This window comes from Dipodomys spectabilis, unplaced genomic scaffold, assembly GCF_019054845.1.
Source record: "Dipodomys spectabilis isolate Male_0828 unplaced genomic scaffold, ASM1905484v1 ptg000611l, whole genome shotgun sequence".
Lineage (NCBI taxonomy): Eukaryota > Metazoa > Chordata > Mammalia > Rodentia > Heteromyidae > Dipodomys > Dipodomys spectabilis.
The window spans coordinates 227,350-242,221 of record NW_024871288.1 but is presented as its reverse complement, the minus strand read 5'-3'; the positions used below and the strand labels follow the sequence as shown (position 1 = coordinate 242,221).

The following is a 14,872-nucleotide window of genomic DNA, read 5'->3' as shown; positions in this document are numbered from 1 at the left end:
CCCTGCAGAGCCCTGCTCATCCCCCCCACCCCTTCCCTGCAGAGCCCTGCCCATCCCCCCACACCCCTTCCCTGCAGAGCCCTGCCCACCCCCCCGCACCCCTTCCCTGCAGAGCCCTGCCCATCCCCCCACACCCCTTCCCTGCAGAGCCCTGCCCACCCCCCCCGCACCCCTTCCCTGCAGAGCCCTGCCCGTCCCCCCACACCCCTTCCCTGCAGAGCCCTGCTCATCCCCCAAACCCCTTCCCTGCAGAGCCCTGCCCATCCCCCCGCACCCCTTCCCTGCAGAGCCCTGCTCATCCCCCCCACCCCTTCCCTGCAGAGCCCTGCCCATCCCCCTGCACCCCTTCCCTGCAGAGCCCTGCCCATCCCCCGCACCCCTTCCCTGCAGAGCCCTGCTCATCCCCCCCACCCCTTCCCTGCAGAGCCCTGCCCATCCCCCCGCACCCCTTCCCTGCAGAGCCCTGCCCATCCCCTACACCCCTTCCCTGCAGAGCCCTGCTCATCCCCCGCACCCCTTCCCTGCAGAGCCCTGCCCATCCCCCCCGCACCCCTTCCCTGCACAGCCCTGCTCATCCCCCCGCACCCCTTCCCTGCAGAGCCCTGCCCATCCCCCCGCACCCCTTCCCTGCAGAGCCCTGCCTGTCCCCCCGCACCCCTTCCCTGCACATCCCTGCTCACCCCCCACACCCCTTCCTACAAAGCCTGGCTGGTCCCTCTGGCAGCTGACACTGCAGTTTTCCTCCATCTTAAAGGAATTCTTAAGTAAGCAACAGGCAGAAGTCCAAGTAAGCAGGCCGAAGAAGAACAACAGATGGTCCCAATTTATTATACGGCCTGTGTGCCTGGTCTTTTCAAACTGACCCTCTATAGTCTTTGGATTGTATTACAGAGACCACCCCAGGGCCTCAGGGTACCCCAGCTTTTTCTTAAAAACAGCAGACACCAACTCTGCATACACAGCGCCCAGATTCTCCGTTTACACCCATTTCTGCCCCCTCACCCCTAACCCTTCTCCAAGCTCCCCTCCCCCCCTTAATTAAAGACCCAGTAGTGGGCCTCTTGATCTACATCTCTTGCTTTCTGGACTGTTACCTGCATTGAACTCCAGTTCAAAAATACTAAATGGAAAGTTCTGGGGGGGACAAATTCCTAAGTTAAATAACTTGTATTACAATATGTTGCTGTAGCCGTTCGACTTTATAATTGTTCTTCATTGGTAGACACACGTGGCCATGGGAGTGCACACAGGAAAACCACAGCACACACAGCGTCTGCTTCCATCACGGGTCCCGGGGCGTGGGGGGGGGTGTCGAGCAGCGAAGCCCCCACAGACCAAGGAAGACTGCTGCAGAAGAAAAACGCTGTCTACGCAGCCACTGTGCCAAACACGCTGCAGTTTCAAAAACAAGTTTCTTTTAGAGAAAATACACAGGGACAGACACTAGAGAAAACACGGGGCTGAGGCTGTGAAATGTTTGCTTCTTCGGAAGAAACACCGGACTTCAAGAATGCACCCCAGCAGCCCCAGGGTGCCGTTTGTGGGCGCGTGGGGCGGAATGAGCCGGATGGCGGCTGGCCGTGCAGCGCGGGAGCTGCGCGTGGTAGGTGCGCGGGCAGAGGCGGGGCAGAGCCGTGGGCAGGGGCGGCTGGGCCGGAGCAAGGCCGGACGGCAGCTCCCAGCCCCCATTCCAGGGGCCGGGCGGCTCTCGGAGCCGGGCCGGCAGGCTAGAGAAGCGGGGAGCGAGGGCATCGGGACTGAGGGGTTGGCGCCTTGCAAGTTTCAAGCAGGTAAATGACCAGGAAAAAAAAGATGCACGCACAGTGCTGCTCTTGGACACGGTGACCGCCTCGGTTTTTACCAAGCTGTGGTGTGTTCTAGGCGGTCCAGGAATTTCTAATGACATGCTCGTTGCAGGGCGGGGGGCCAGCTCGGCGGTGAAGCGCACCCAGGCTCCAGCCCAGCCTGGAAGACAGCTCCTCCCCTCCAAAATTAGCCGTTCCCTATGAATTCTTAATGGGGCTGCGTATTTTTAAAAAGTGAGTGAATTAAAGGTAGGTGCATGGAAGGAAGCGGCCAAGAGTCATCTGAGCTCTGGAAAAGAGCAAGTCCGCAGCCTCACAAGGCTCCATACTCATGACACTGACTTGAGAGCTGCAGTTTGCTCACCCCACAGCGACCTCCTCCATGAGCAGCAGAACCCCAGGGTCCCCCACCCAGCCCGTGGGACACCAGCTGTGGTTGTCGATGCTCAGGATCACCAATGAAGGCTTGGATGGAAACGCTCCTCCTGCTGTTCCCACAACTCGTTCAGACCAACGCGTCGGGTAGTAACCTATGCTTTATCGGCTACACTATTAACTCCAGACGGCAACCTATGCACACGACATTTAAAAACACTCCAGTGCGGGAGGTGCATTTCCCACCGTATCATTCCTACAGAGTAAAACTCATTCACCCAAGAAAAAAAGCACTTAGCGCAGCTTGGGCACTTGCAAATGAATACTGCAATGGGACTGCCCGGCTTGGCTGCTTCCGAAGAAAGGGGGGGTTTCTTTTCCTGAGGTTTGGGGGTTATTTTTTTCCCTGTTAGCTCACAGGCCACAATTACATATAGGATATAATATAGGATACTATCGAGACCAGAAGCAAAGTCCCATCCTTACATACCGGCCTTCAGTTCTTCCTTCCTTCCCTCTTTCTTTCCTTCCTTCCTTCCTTCCTTCCTTCCTTCCCCAGTCCTGGGGCTTGAACTCAGTTCCTGAACGCTGTCCCTGAGTTTCTTTTGCTTAAGGCTAGCGCTCTACCACTTGAGCCACAGTGCCACTTCTGGCTTTTTCTGTGTCTGTGGTACTGAGGAATCGAACCCAGGGCTTCATGGTGCTAGGCGAGCGCTCTACCACGGAGTCACCTTCCCAGCCCCAAGCCTTCATTTCTGACCTGGGAAGCGCTTCCGTGACGGGCCGGGAGGCCCCGGCTGGCGCTCTGGTAAGTTCTAGCCGTTTCCCTGGTGAAGGATGCGTTTGCATCTCAGAGCTGCGACTGTGCTATCATCAGACAGCCAGGCCACGACTGTCAGGAAGGCAACGAGGGAGAAAGGGGGGGCTCTCGAGGTCATTCTGGACCACGACGCTGAGCTCCAAGTAGCCGGGGCCGGTCTCCGCCACATCCTGACACGCCCGGTCTGAGTGGAAAACACCAGCAGTTCAGGACGCACAGACGCCCGCCAGCCGCCCGCCAGCCGCCCGGGAGCTCAGCCGCACGGGCCGCGGGGGATCCTGTGGGCTCCCCTTGGCAGGAGGGGGGGAGAGGGGGGGTGTCCCGGGGCTGGCAGTGGCTGCTGTGGAGCCTGCCCGCACAGGGATCGCCGCGGACACGCGTGGGCCGCCGCATGTGGGTTCCACGCGCGTTGCTATGGCAACACTGTACGCTGAGCATGCCACCAGGGGCCGTCTGCGCGGGCATCTTCCAATTCATCTCCATGCAGCCGACAGCCCGGCCAGGCCAGCCCTGCCTCCACTCCACTCTGACCTCTGCTCCAGAGACCCGGGAAGGTGGGGGGGGGGCCCTTGGGCTGGAGAAGCAGACCCCCCCCAACCTCAGGAGAAGGAAGGGGAGGGCACAGGCTCCCTCACTGTGGATGTGTAACTTTGTGGGTTTTTTGGGGGGGAGGTCCGGTCGTGGGGCTTGAACTCTGGGCCTGGGCGCTGTCCCTCAGCTCTTCAGCTCAAGGCGAGCGCTCTACCACTTGAGCCACAGCGCCACTTCCGGCTTTTTTCTTTGTGCTTATGTGGTGCTGAGGAATCGAGCCCAGGGCCTCGGCATGCAAGGCAAGCGCTCTACCACGGAGCCACCTTCCCAGCCCCTGGAGATGTAACTCTGTGTGGCCTTTTTTGTGGACCTTTTCTATCCATCCCGAGTCTCGGGTTCTTTTCCTCCTCCTCGCTTGCACCGTGCTTGCTCCACTGTGTGACCACGCTCCAAAAATGTGTCTGAGGACAGCCCGGTACGAACAGCTCATGTTCCCAGCTACTCAGGGGCTGAGACAGAAGGATCGAGGTTCAAAGCCGGCCTGGGGAAGGCAAATCCGAGAAACTCTTACCTCCAACGAAGCAGCAAAAAGAAGAAGAAGGGGAGGTGTGGCTCAAGGCGGTAGAGCGCGAGCCTTGAGCAAAAGAGCTCAGGGACAGCGCCCAGGCCCCGAGTTCAGGCTCTACGACTCATCCAGAAAAATAAAGAAGACAACAGAGAGGCTTGGTCAATACACAGCCGCTGAGCACTCAGCCAGACAGTGAGCCAGCTCACTCGAGCCCAAAATAGAAGCGGCTGCTCTTTGGGATTTTTATCCTGAAGCCTCAGCAAGTCAAGCTTTGCCAGCAAAAACCCACCGGGAGCAGACCATGCTAATACTCACAAAACCACGGAGCTCAGGGCGTGTGGTTCTGATGATCGGCCGGGGTGGCCGGGGTGGGAGGCAAGAGTCTCGGAGAATGCCACAGAGCCCGCGCCTGGCATCCCGCGCACAGGAGCAGAGGACGTGCAAGAGGCAACCTGGGGACTGAGCCCGGATACGTCCGTCTCCCTCGCCAGCCAGCCTTGTTTGGGCCTCAGTTTCCCCCTGTGGCACAAACGTTCCAGGCACGCGGGGCTGCAGGCAGGCAGGTACCCTCCTCACCGGACAACTCCTCCTCATCTGACCCACACCTGGCTTCTCTGCGCTGTCCCCTTGTTGCTGCTGGTGGGGCTGTTGGTTTTTGTGGTTCTGCAGAACTCGGGGCCCGATGCTTGCTAGGCAGGTGCTCTGCTACTTGAGTCATGCCCTTAGCCCTTTTTGTTGCTTTAGTGACTTTTCAAATAGGGTCTTGTGCTTTTGTCCAGGGTGGGCCTGGACTTCGATCCTCCCATTCACGCCATCCATGTAGAAGGGATGACAGGCAGATACCACCTTACGCAGCTCATCGGCTGAGATGAAGCCTTGCTGGCTTTTTGCCTAGGCTGACCTCAGATGGTGATCCTCCCCGAGTCCACCTCCCAAGTGCTGGTACTGCAAATGCCAGCACCCACCTGGCACCAAGTAGCCTTCCAATAGGAAAAGGGCATCCACCCAACCTCTACGGCCTCCCTGGAGCTGAGCTCGTTATAAATGAATAAAGCCGCGCGTGTGGAGCTGTGAGGGTCAAGGCGGAAGTTGTCAAGAGATGAAGGAATTGGTCCCAATGACAGCGGGAAGGAAGTTCCCCGACCAGCCCATCACTTGCCGGCAGCAGCACCTGTCAGCACTGAGCCACCAGCCACGGAACAGAATGTTTGGATGGCTTTTAGTTAGTGGCCAGGACACTCTGTTAGGTAAACCGTTCCTTAAGGAAAAATGACGTCAAGTACGACAACAAAGTCCAAAACCAATCACTGTTTATGTTCACAGCATAAGCAGTTCTGGTGCTGAGGAATCGCACCCGGGGCTCCATGCGTGCAAGGCAAGCACTCTACCACGGAGCCACCCTCCCAGCCCCTGCAGTTATTTCTGATCAGAGAAAACAGCGCAGGTTGGAAGCCTGGGAATGTGGCGGAGGAGGAGGAGGAGCCGGCTGTGGACCAGCCACACCGCCCCTCTGAAGGCACGTCAGCGGGCTTGACACGCCATCTTCCTGGCCTTTGTTTGCCTGGGTTTAGCGAACACCTGCTCTTCCTACCACCGTCCCCCCCCCAATCCCCCCCCCCCGGCCTGCCCCATAGTCAATAAAACATATCTGGAAAGAATAGAAAGATAAAAGTCAGGCCAAGGCTCCGAATTCTGCAGGGGATCCCCACTCTGTCCTGTAGCTCACAAGACCCCAGGCAATCTGGTCGGAACTCCTTGTGGGCGGGGGGGGGGGTCTTCATCGTCCATGCTCCTTTACCCCAAAAGACACCTCCTCCTGCTGCCCCAGCACACAGTACCACCGGACCCGCGTCCCCCCACGCACGAGACCTGGCTTCCACCTGAATGCTGTGCCCTACCATCAGAACAGAGATGAGCCGGGCGCTGACGGCTCACAGCGGTCATCCTAACTGCTCAGGAGGCAGAGACTGGGAGGCCTGCCGTGTGAGGCTAACCCAGGCAAAACCTTCGTAAGACCCTCAACTCAACCAGCAGCTGAGCACAGGGGTGTGCGCCTATCATCCCAGCCGTGTCGCAGGGTGAAACTCTGTAGTCACAGGCCAGCCTGGGCACACATAAAAACAAAAACCGACTTCAGAAGAACAGATCTCAACAGAGGGAAGTCTGGCACGGGACCACCTGCCTGGCATCTCGGCTACGGCATCGACAAGATGAGGCTGCAGTCAACCAAGCTGGCGAGGCAAAAAAAACAAGACCCTATCTCAAAAACAGCCGGAAGCCGCTGCTGGTGGCTCACGCCTGTCATCCTAGCTACTCCGGAGGCTGACATCTGGGGATCGTGGTTCAAAGCCAGCTGGGGAAGCGACTTTTATCACCAATGAACCACCAGGAAACCAAAGACGCACCGTGGCTCAAAGTGGTAGAGTGCTAAGCCTTGAGCAAAAGAGCTCAGGGACAGCGCCCAGGTCCTGAGTCCAAGCCCCACTACTGACAAAAATAAGAAGCAGCAGAGGAAAGGGGGCTGGAAGAATGCCACAAGCAGTAACGCACCAGCCTGGGATAAGCACAAGGTCCCGAGTTCAAATCCCAGTACTGCCCTTCCCCCAACAGAGAAGACGCATAAACAGTCTGTTCAGGTCTCTGCGGATCTTAGGTGAGGGGAAGGCACCTGGTGTTTGCCGCATACATAAAGGAACAAGGAGGAGATCGAGCATAAGTTAGGGTCACGATGACCAAACCCAAGTCTCGTCCACTGTGTAGCTTTATCAAATGAGCAAAGTGATGGGCAGACTCGTCCGTCACACCCAACTACTAGGACCTGGCCCAGACAAAGCGGCTTGGAAGCATGCCCGGCCCATCCTCTGTCACCTGACCAGCTTCCCCAGCATGTGGCTGGGGGTGGAGGGGAAGAGGGGTGGAGGAGGAGAGGAGGAGGGGAGGAGGGGGGCCGCGCTCTCTCCTAAGGAGACACAGCTGGAACAGCGATCTAACCTGTAGAGGCCAGGAGGGGGTTGGTTAGTCAGGGCCGAGAGTCAGGAGGCCAAGAGGGCCAGGCCATGTGCAGACAAGTCAGTGAAGGACCGGGAAGAGGGCAGGGACCAGCAATTACTCCCACTCCTCCCCGGCGGCCAATCAGAGCCCTGCTCGGCATTCTAATTGCCAGGCAGGCCTCTCCCGGTTGGCAGCCTTCCCTGCGGAGCCGCTCAGGTGGCTCTCAGAATCCAGCTGGAGGCCACAGCCCTGCGCACGCACGCGGTCCCCAGACACTTCCCGCCCTCCGGCCACCAAGCACGGCAACCAACCAACCACCGCGGAGGAGGGCGGCTGAAGATTCCCTCCAGGTCCTCTCCCGATCCCCTGATCTCACCCGCATTCCAAGCATTGATCAGATCTCTGGGCTGGAGTCTGAGATAACCCCACAAACTTCCCAGAAAAGACAGGCTTTTTATGGCTTATTTGCAAAGGCAATTGACCGGCCCAAGCTCCTGTTTTCTTTACATTATAACAAGTAAAAAGAGTAACTGCCAATTCTGGACTTTCCCCCCCCACCCCACTAAAGGACTTCTGCAAGACTCAATTCAGCGTCTTTGCTGAATTTCAGGAAGATCTGAAGTAGTGGCCCCCATGAAGCGCTTTCCCACCCATCAGGATACTGTGAACCTTCTAAAATAACAACAACAAATAACCTGCCTCTTTCCTTAAGTACTAATTTTAGCTATTTCTAGTCAGCAAGAGGAAAAAAAGAGTATTCACTAGGAGGACAGGGGAGTAAGTATGTGTTCGGTTAATTTTCCTTCTGTGTATGTGTTTACTATTTCGGGTTCCTGGTGTTGCTCAGGGCTGGAAGGAGGCATGGATAGAGGAATAACTCAGCCCTTGATCAAGGCATTCCCTGGCTGACAGAACACAGCCTTGAGTTTTCTGAAGTCCTTTTATCTCTCTTAACTTTTGGCTTGTCTGATTTCTGGTTCTGTAAATCTTACCAGCAAAACCTTTGTCCTAGAACCTAAGGGTTGATCATTATTATAATCTTGGTTTTCTTTGCAATCTATCAACTTTTTTTTTTTTAATACCAGTACTGGGGCTTGAACTCAGGCCCTTGGGCACCGTCCCTTAGCTTTTTTGCTCCAGGCTGGTTCTCCACTACTTGAACCACAGTTCCGCTTCTGGCTTTTTAGTGGTTAGAGAGAAGTCTCCCAGACTTTTCTGCTTAGGCTGACTCTGAACCGGGATCCTCAGATCTCAGCCTCCAGTGAGGCTGGGATTACAGGCGTGACTGCCATTGCCGGGCTTCAGCTGCTTCTGAGTGTTGCTCTGCATAGAGACTGGCTCTTCTGGTTGCTGTGTCACCAGGAGGAGACCTTCCTGGTCACGAACAATGGGGAGATCTGCTTTCGTGGAGGCCTAAGAGGGCATCCCTGAATTCCCTTCCCGGGCATCACCCCGATACTCCCTTCCCATTCCCTCAGCACCCTGGCACCACACACCCGTGAGCAAGACGCCCGAGAGGAGCTTCCTTCAAACGCAGAGTCAGGGAGTCAGGAGGTCTCAGGGGCCAGGAGCCGGTGGCTCACGCCCGTCACCCTCGCTACCCAGGAGGCTGAGGTCTGAGGGCTGTGGTTTAAAGCCAGCCGAGGCAGGAGGGTTTGTGAGACTCTCATCTCCAATAAACCCCCTTAGGAAAAAAAAAAAAAACAGAAGTGGTGCTGTGGTTCATGTGGTAGAGCTTCCAAAGAAGCTCAGGGGCAGCGCTCAGGTCCTGAGTTCAATTCCCAGGACGGGCAAGAAATAAGTACATAAATAGCCGGGCCTCTCTCTGGCCCTTGGCCCTCGGCACCTCGGTTCCTGGTCGCTGCCGGGCCTGTCCTCCTCTGGCTCGGCACTGGCCCCTGGGCGCAGCCTCCCAGGCCAGCCCTGCATTGCAGCTCCATCCACAGCTGGGTGGCCGGCGGGGCTGGACGCGGGCTCTCCTGGGAGGCTCCCCCTCAGCCCCTCGGCCTGAGCTGCGCTCCTTTGGCTTTCCTCCCTAGCCTCGGGCCTCTGCAGCCCCCAGTGACAGGACCAGGGTCAGTAGGGGACCAGAGCTGGGCTCGGGCCCGCGCAGTGGTTGAGCCTGGGTTCTGGCGCTGCAGGGAGCTGTGTTTTCCTCCTCTGACCTTCTCAGGGCTGGTGTGCACAGTGGGGGAGAGGGGACACAAGGGTGGGGACAAAGGCCACCTCCCTGGGGCAACTAGACGTCTGGGCCACAGGAGGAAGCCATCTGCTTTGTCTCGGGACTGCCTGAGTCCCTTCATTCCAATCCATTCGGATTTTTTTTTTTTTTTAATCAAGAACATCCAAGCTGGGCGTGGTGGCTCACGCCTGCCATCCTAACTACTCAGGAGGCTGAGATCAGAGGATTGCGGTTCAGAGCCAGCCCGGGTAGGAAAAGCTGTGAAACTCTGATCTCCAATAAACCACCAGAAAACCAGAAGTGGCGCTGTGGCTCAAGTGGTAGAGCGCTCGCCTTGAGCTGAAGAGCTGAGGGACAGCACCCAGGCCCAGAGTTCAAGCCCCACGACCGACAAAAAGAAAAAAATAGAGCATCCGCCAGAGCACTTCGACGCAGATCAAGTTCGGCGGGCTCACCCACAGAGCACACCCTCCCACCGGAGAGAGGGGACCGCAAGCAAAGACAGACCAGGGAGGGAAGGGCTGCTCGGGCGGGGACAGAGCCAGCGCCTCCCACGCTGTCTAGAACCCAGGACTCCCGGCCTGCCTGCACCGTGCCCTACAGGAATCCCTTATAAGACTTCACAACCACCTCACGCGAGCCTGAGGGAGCCTGAGCCTGCCACAGCCAGCGGCGAATGAGGACCTAGAAATGGCAGCAGCGAAACGTCGGGGTCCACACAAGCGTGAGTGAATCTGTAGCCCCAGGGGTGGATCGACAGTAACCACAGAGTCCACCTGAATGTGCCGGTGCCGGTTAAAATGTGTTTGCGACTTCTACAGAGTATCACTATTCCAAAGACTGTGAAATATGACTAATCCCAATTAAAACAGAAAGTGAGAGGAGGGGGGCGCTGGGAGCGATGGGCGACAATGTCGTCAGACACCTTGTACTCATCCGCTGTTTTGTAGAATGGAACTTCCTTGTACAACCACTTAAAGGTAATAATAATAATAATGGGATGGGATGGGGTGTCTACGTCATCACTGTGAAGACAACTTAAGGCTTGGAGCTCAGCTGGAAGAGGAAAGTCCAGACTGTTTAACCATCTTTCTTTTTTCCGGGGTGGGGGTGGGGGGCAGTCCTGGGCGCTGTCCCTCAGCTCAGTTTATCTGCTCACATCTGTGAAGCAGGGCACTCACGATGCGCCAGCCGCATACCAGCTCTGGGCTCTTCAGGGCAGACAGCGGGGTTCTCTAAGGATCTTGGACCCTGGGTCATCCGGCAGGTCCTGACTTGATTTGTAAGGAACTGCAAATCGACTACGTCAGACTTAGTGGTGTGGCTACCAAGATACGGTCTGTCGAGACAATGAATTCTGAGGACAAAGTACCTCTGCACAGGTCTCCTCAGTATCAGTGAGGAGCTGGGATCCTAGGTAAACAGCACAAGCCCAGAAGAGCCAGGCCACTCCTCAACAGCGGGAAGATCTGGCCGAGGAGGTTTCGTATTAAGTGAGAAAGAGAAAGGCAAGGTTTCAAAGTGAAGAATGACGCCGTCTTTCTGCCTGTTCCATTTAAATATCGCTTCCAAGGCAAAGAATAGGCGCTGGTGGCTTCGGCCACCTTCATGGAGAGAGCCGTTTATTCTTGTCCAGAGGTTTTGGTGACTACAGGAAAGGGAACAATATTCTTATTTTCCTGTGGAGGTCCGTGACTGTCTACGGGACCAGATCATCACGGGGACAGCTAGTCCTCGGGGGTGCGGGGCTGAGCCCCGGGTTCACCCTGACCCTGACAGCCCATCTGCCTTCCAGGTCTGAATTGGTTGAGGAGCCAAGGAGGTGTGAGTAAGGCCGGGAGGGGAGTGAAAACCTGGCCCACGGCTTTGTCTAGAGGAAGAGTGCGCTGCTGACCCAAACCCCTGCCAGGCAGATGGGTTCCAGAGTGTTCTCTTGACAAGGTCGGGGGGGGGGCACTGAATTTAAGGTGACTGCAAGTGTGACCATTCCCGCTGTCGAGAGAGGGAGGAGGCTGCAGGGAGAGCCTGTAATTTTGGCTGATCTGATAATCCTCCATCGACCTCACATTAGCAATCATCATCATCATCATGGGAATGAGAATAATGGTTTCCCTGCACTGTTTGATAGGGGTAGCTAATAGCTAAGAAAAAAGAACAAACAGCCAATCTAGGCTTCTCAAATTTTTTCCTTCAGCGTTTTCTGTGGCTTCTGTCAGAATGCCGATTAGATATAATAAGCACTTGGGGGAACAAATAAAAGTGTGTTTGAATATTCATCTGAGTAGGGGCGGGCTCTACTCCCCTGGGCCTGACCCAGAGGCTCTCGTGAGATGGCTGATTCTCATTAAAAGACGAAGCAGAAGAGCCTGGTGAACCTCCTACCTCTACACCAGAGTTCTCCCGGTGAAAGCGTCGCGCCCACCCCCAGCTCGTGTCTCCCAGTCTCTGTCCGCCACCCCCCATTCCCCACCCCCGCTCTCCGGCATCCTACACGAGAGCTTTACGTCCACTGGTGACCCACGGTGGCAGAAACTGAGTGGAGTCACTGTCACCTGGAGAAGATGCTGTAGCATCCCCGTGGACACAACTGTCCCCAGTCCCTGCCCCTGAAGGACTCCAGTAGCAGGGGGAAGATCCCAAGCCGTTCGAGGGCTCCTCTTTATGACCCTCCACACTGGCCACCTCCAAGATGCCTGGTGGACACCAGGCAATTGACAACACACACCCCCATGTGACCCCAGGCCGCCTCAGGCTCAGGCACTGAAGAGGTTTATGAGCTTGGCTTCCAGGTGAGGAGGAGGAGTTGGCCACCAGAGAGAGGGAAAACAGAAAGGGAAGGCGGGAACCTTGCCCCACACCTCACAGTGAAGGAGAAGCAGCGTCTGAAAGAAAAGGACCCTGAGCCAGCACTGCCGGCTCACATCTGTAACACGGCTCACATCTGTAATGCTGAGGCCGAGAACTGGGAGAATCGTGCTTGAAAGCCAGCCCCAGCAGGGGAGTCTGCCGAGATTCCAGTGGTAGGGCATCATCATTAAGACAAAAAGCCAAGCCAGAGAGCGAGGCTTTGCCTTCAAGCCCCAGTCAGGCACACACGTGCATGAGTACATGGGTGTGCACATGCATGGGTACACACACATGCATGGGTATATGGGCGTGCGTGCGCGCACACACATCCCTATACATACTATCCCAATGACATAATGCCAAAAATATACGTGAATCACATTTAGATCTGTGGACATTGATCTACAGATACAGAAAAGGACACTGTTAAAGCAATTGCCTGGGATCAACAGAGCTGAGATTCACGGACCACAGTACGAGCAACCCCTCCCCATCCCTCCCTTCGCCTTACAAGTTCTCTTTACACATACCTTGGTTTAAAGTATGTCCAGACAGGAAAGAAAAAGAACACAAAGCAAAAAACACAGAGCATCCGTATGAGTGCTCTAAGTATTCAGCCCTGGGGGAAATCCACACTGGGAGACCCAGGGTCACCTAAGGAAATCAGGGAAACCACAAGTGTCTGGTCCCAAAAGGAACAGAATGAAAGTGGATGCGGAGGACCAGGGCTGGGTGCGGGTGGCTCTCACGTGTCATCCTAGCTACTCAGGAGGCTGGGATGACCGGTTTGAAGCCAGGGGGGGCCAGGAAAGTCTATGAGACTCTCATCTCCACTACCCAGAGCAGGACGTGGCGCTGTGGCTCAGGTGGCAGAGCCTTAGCCTTGAGCTAAGAGAAGCTGAGAGGACACAGAAGCCCCGAGTTCGAGCCCCCGAGCAGCAGGGACATGCACAGGCGCACACAGATTCGGCCTGGGACACTGTTGGGACAGAAGCTTGCTGGTGTCCTCAGGACGGGCCTCTGCGGCAGGCAGGAGCCTCGGCTCTGGGGACGCTGGGGGTGACGGGTGCCCCGCAGCCTGCCCTGGCACACGGCCCTGGGGGAGTTCCTCGGGGGGCGCCCCCAGACCGTGGACCCTGCCTGCCTGCCAGAGGGGAGCGGGGAGGCGACCCGGCCGGCTGGGGGGACCGAGCCAGGGCCTGCCCTCACACGACCTCAGGGTCAGAGGCTCCCCGCACCCCCCCCCCCCCCGCGGAGCCCAGGCTCGGACCCCACCCGGCTCAGTGATGGGGCGGATCTCCTCCACTCACGGCATCGGCGCTGCCTGCCGTTACCTCAGTTTCCCCGCCGGTAACCCCGTCCCAGCAGGAGCGGGACCGGCAGGAAATGGAGTTGGTTCGGAGCCGCTTTGCTGGGCTCCCGCCCGCGCCCCGCCGCGGGGGGCCCGGTCGCCCGGTCCCGGCGGACCTGGAGCCCGAGCTCCGGCTGGCCAGCGGAGCCGGTGGGGTGGGGCGGGGGTGGGGTGCGGGGTGGGGAGGGCGGGGGTGCGGGTTGGGGTGCGGGCTGGGGTGCGGGTTGGGGTGCGGGGTGGAGTATGGGGTAGGGTGCGGAGTGGGGTTCGGGTCGAGGTGCGGGCTGGGGTGCGGCTGGGGCACGGGCTGGGCTGGGGCGCGGGCTGGGGCGCGGGCTGGGGTGCGGGCTGGGGCACGGGCTGGGGTGCGGGCTGGGGCGCGGGCTGGGCTGGGGTGCGGGCTGGGCTGGGGTGCGGGCTGGGGCACGGGCTGGGGTGCGGGCTGGGGCGCGGGCTGGGCTGGGGTGCGGGCTGGGCTGGGGTGCGGGCTGGGGCACGGGCTGGGGTGCGGGCTGGGGCGCGGGCTGGGGTGCGGGCTGGGGCACGGGCTGGGGTGCGGGCTGGGGCACGGGCTGGGCTGGGGTGCGGGCTGGGGTGCGGCTGGGGTGCGGGCTGGGCTGGGGCGCGGGCTGGGCTGGGGCACGGGCTGGGCTGGGGCACGGGGTGGGCTGGAGCACTGGCTGGGGTGCGGGCTGGGCTGGGGTGCGGGCTGGGCTGGGGTGCGGGCTGGGCTGGGGCGCGGGCTGGGGCGCGGGCTGGGGCGCGGGCTGGGGCGCGGGCTGGCGGCGCGGACTCACCTCGCTCAGGCCGGCCGCGCCGTCGTCCCCGGGCCTCGGGGCCGCCCCGTCGCTCATGTCGGCCCCGCGCGGCCTCCCGGGCGCCGCTCATCTACGGCCGCCGCCGCCGGCCCCGCGGGCGCATCGCGACCCGCCGCGCGGGCTCCGGGGCGGGCGCGGCCCCCGGCCGAGGTCGCGGCTGGGCCGGCGCCGCCGCCCCGCGTCTACGGGGCCGCGCCGGGCCCCATGCGCCGGGGAGGGCAGCCCGCAGCCCGCGCCCGCGGCGGCTCCGGGAGAGGCGGGGCGGGGGAGGCCGCGCTCCCGGGTCCGCGGGAGGGAACGGCGGGGCCGGGGCCCGGGAGGAGCCGGAAGGGAAGGAGCGGAGCGAGCGGGGCCGGCGCCGAGACTCTCCACGCCGAAGTTTCCCGGCGCGCGGCCGCGAGTTGGAAGCCGCGCTGATTGAACGCAGCTGTCCGGGGAGGGCGGGGCCGGGGCGGGGCGGGGCCTGGGCGGGGCGGGGCCTGGGCGGGGCGGGGCCTGGGCGGGGCGGGGCCTGGGCGGGGCGGGGCCTGGGCGGGGCGGGGCCTGGGCGGGGCGGGGCCTGGAGGGTAGGCTGGCCCTGGGGG

General features: G+C 59.4%; 1 protein-coding gene across 1 annotated transcript in view; it reads right to left on the bottom strand.

Annotated features, from left to right (window-relative positions):
* Window positions 1-14,325, bottom strand: part of Mcc (MCC regulator of WNT signaling pathway) — a 90,926-nt gene extending 76,601 nt beyond the window's left edge. The window contains exon 1 of the mRNA XM_042671331.1: window positions 14,268-14,325. Coding sequence (XP_042527265.1) covers window positions 14,268-14,324 — 57 coding nt within the window. The 5' untranslated portion in view covers window position 14,325. The remainder of the gene's footprint in view (window positions 1-14,267) is intronic.
* Between the last annotated feature and the right edge of the window lie 547 nt (window positions 14,326-14,872).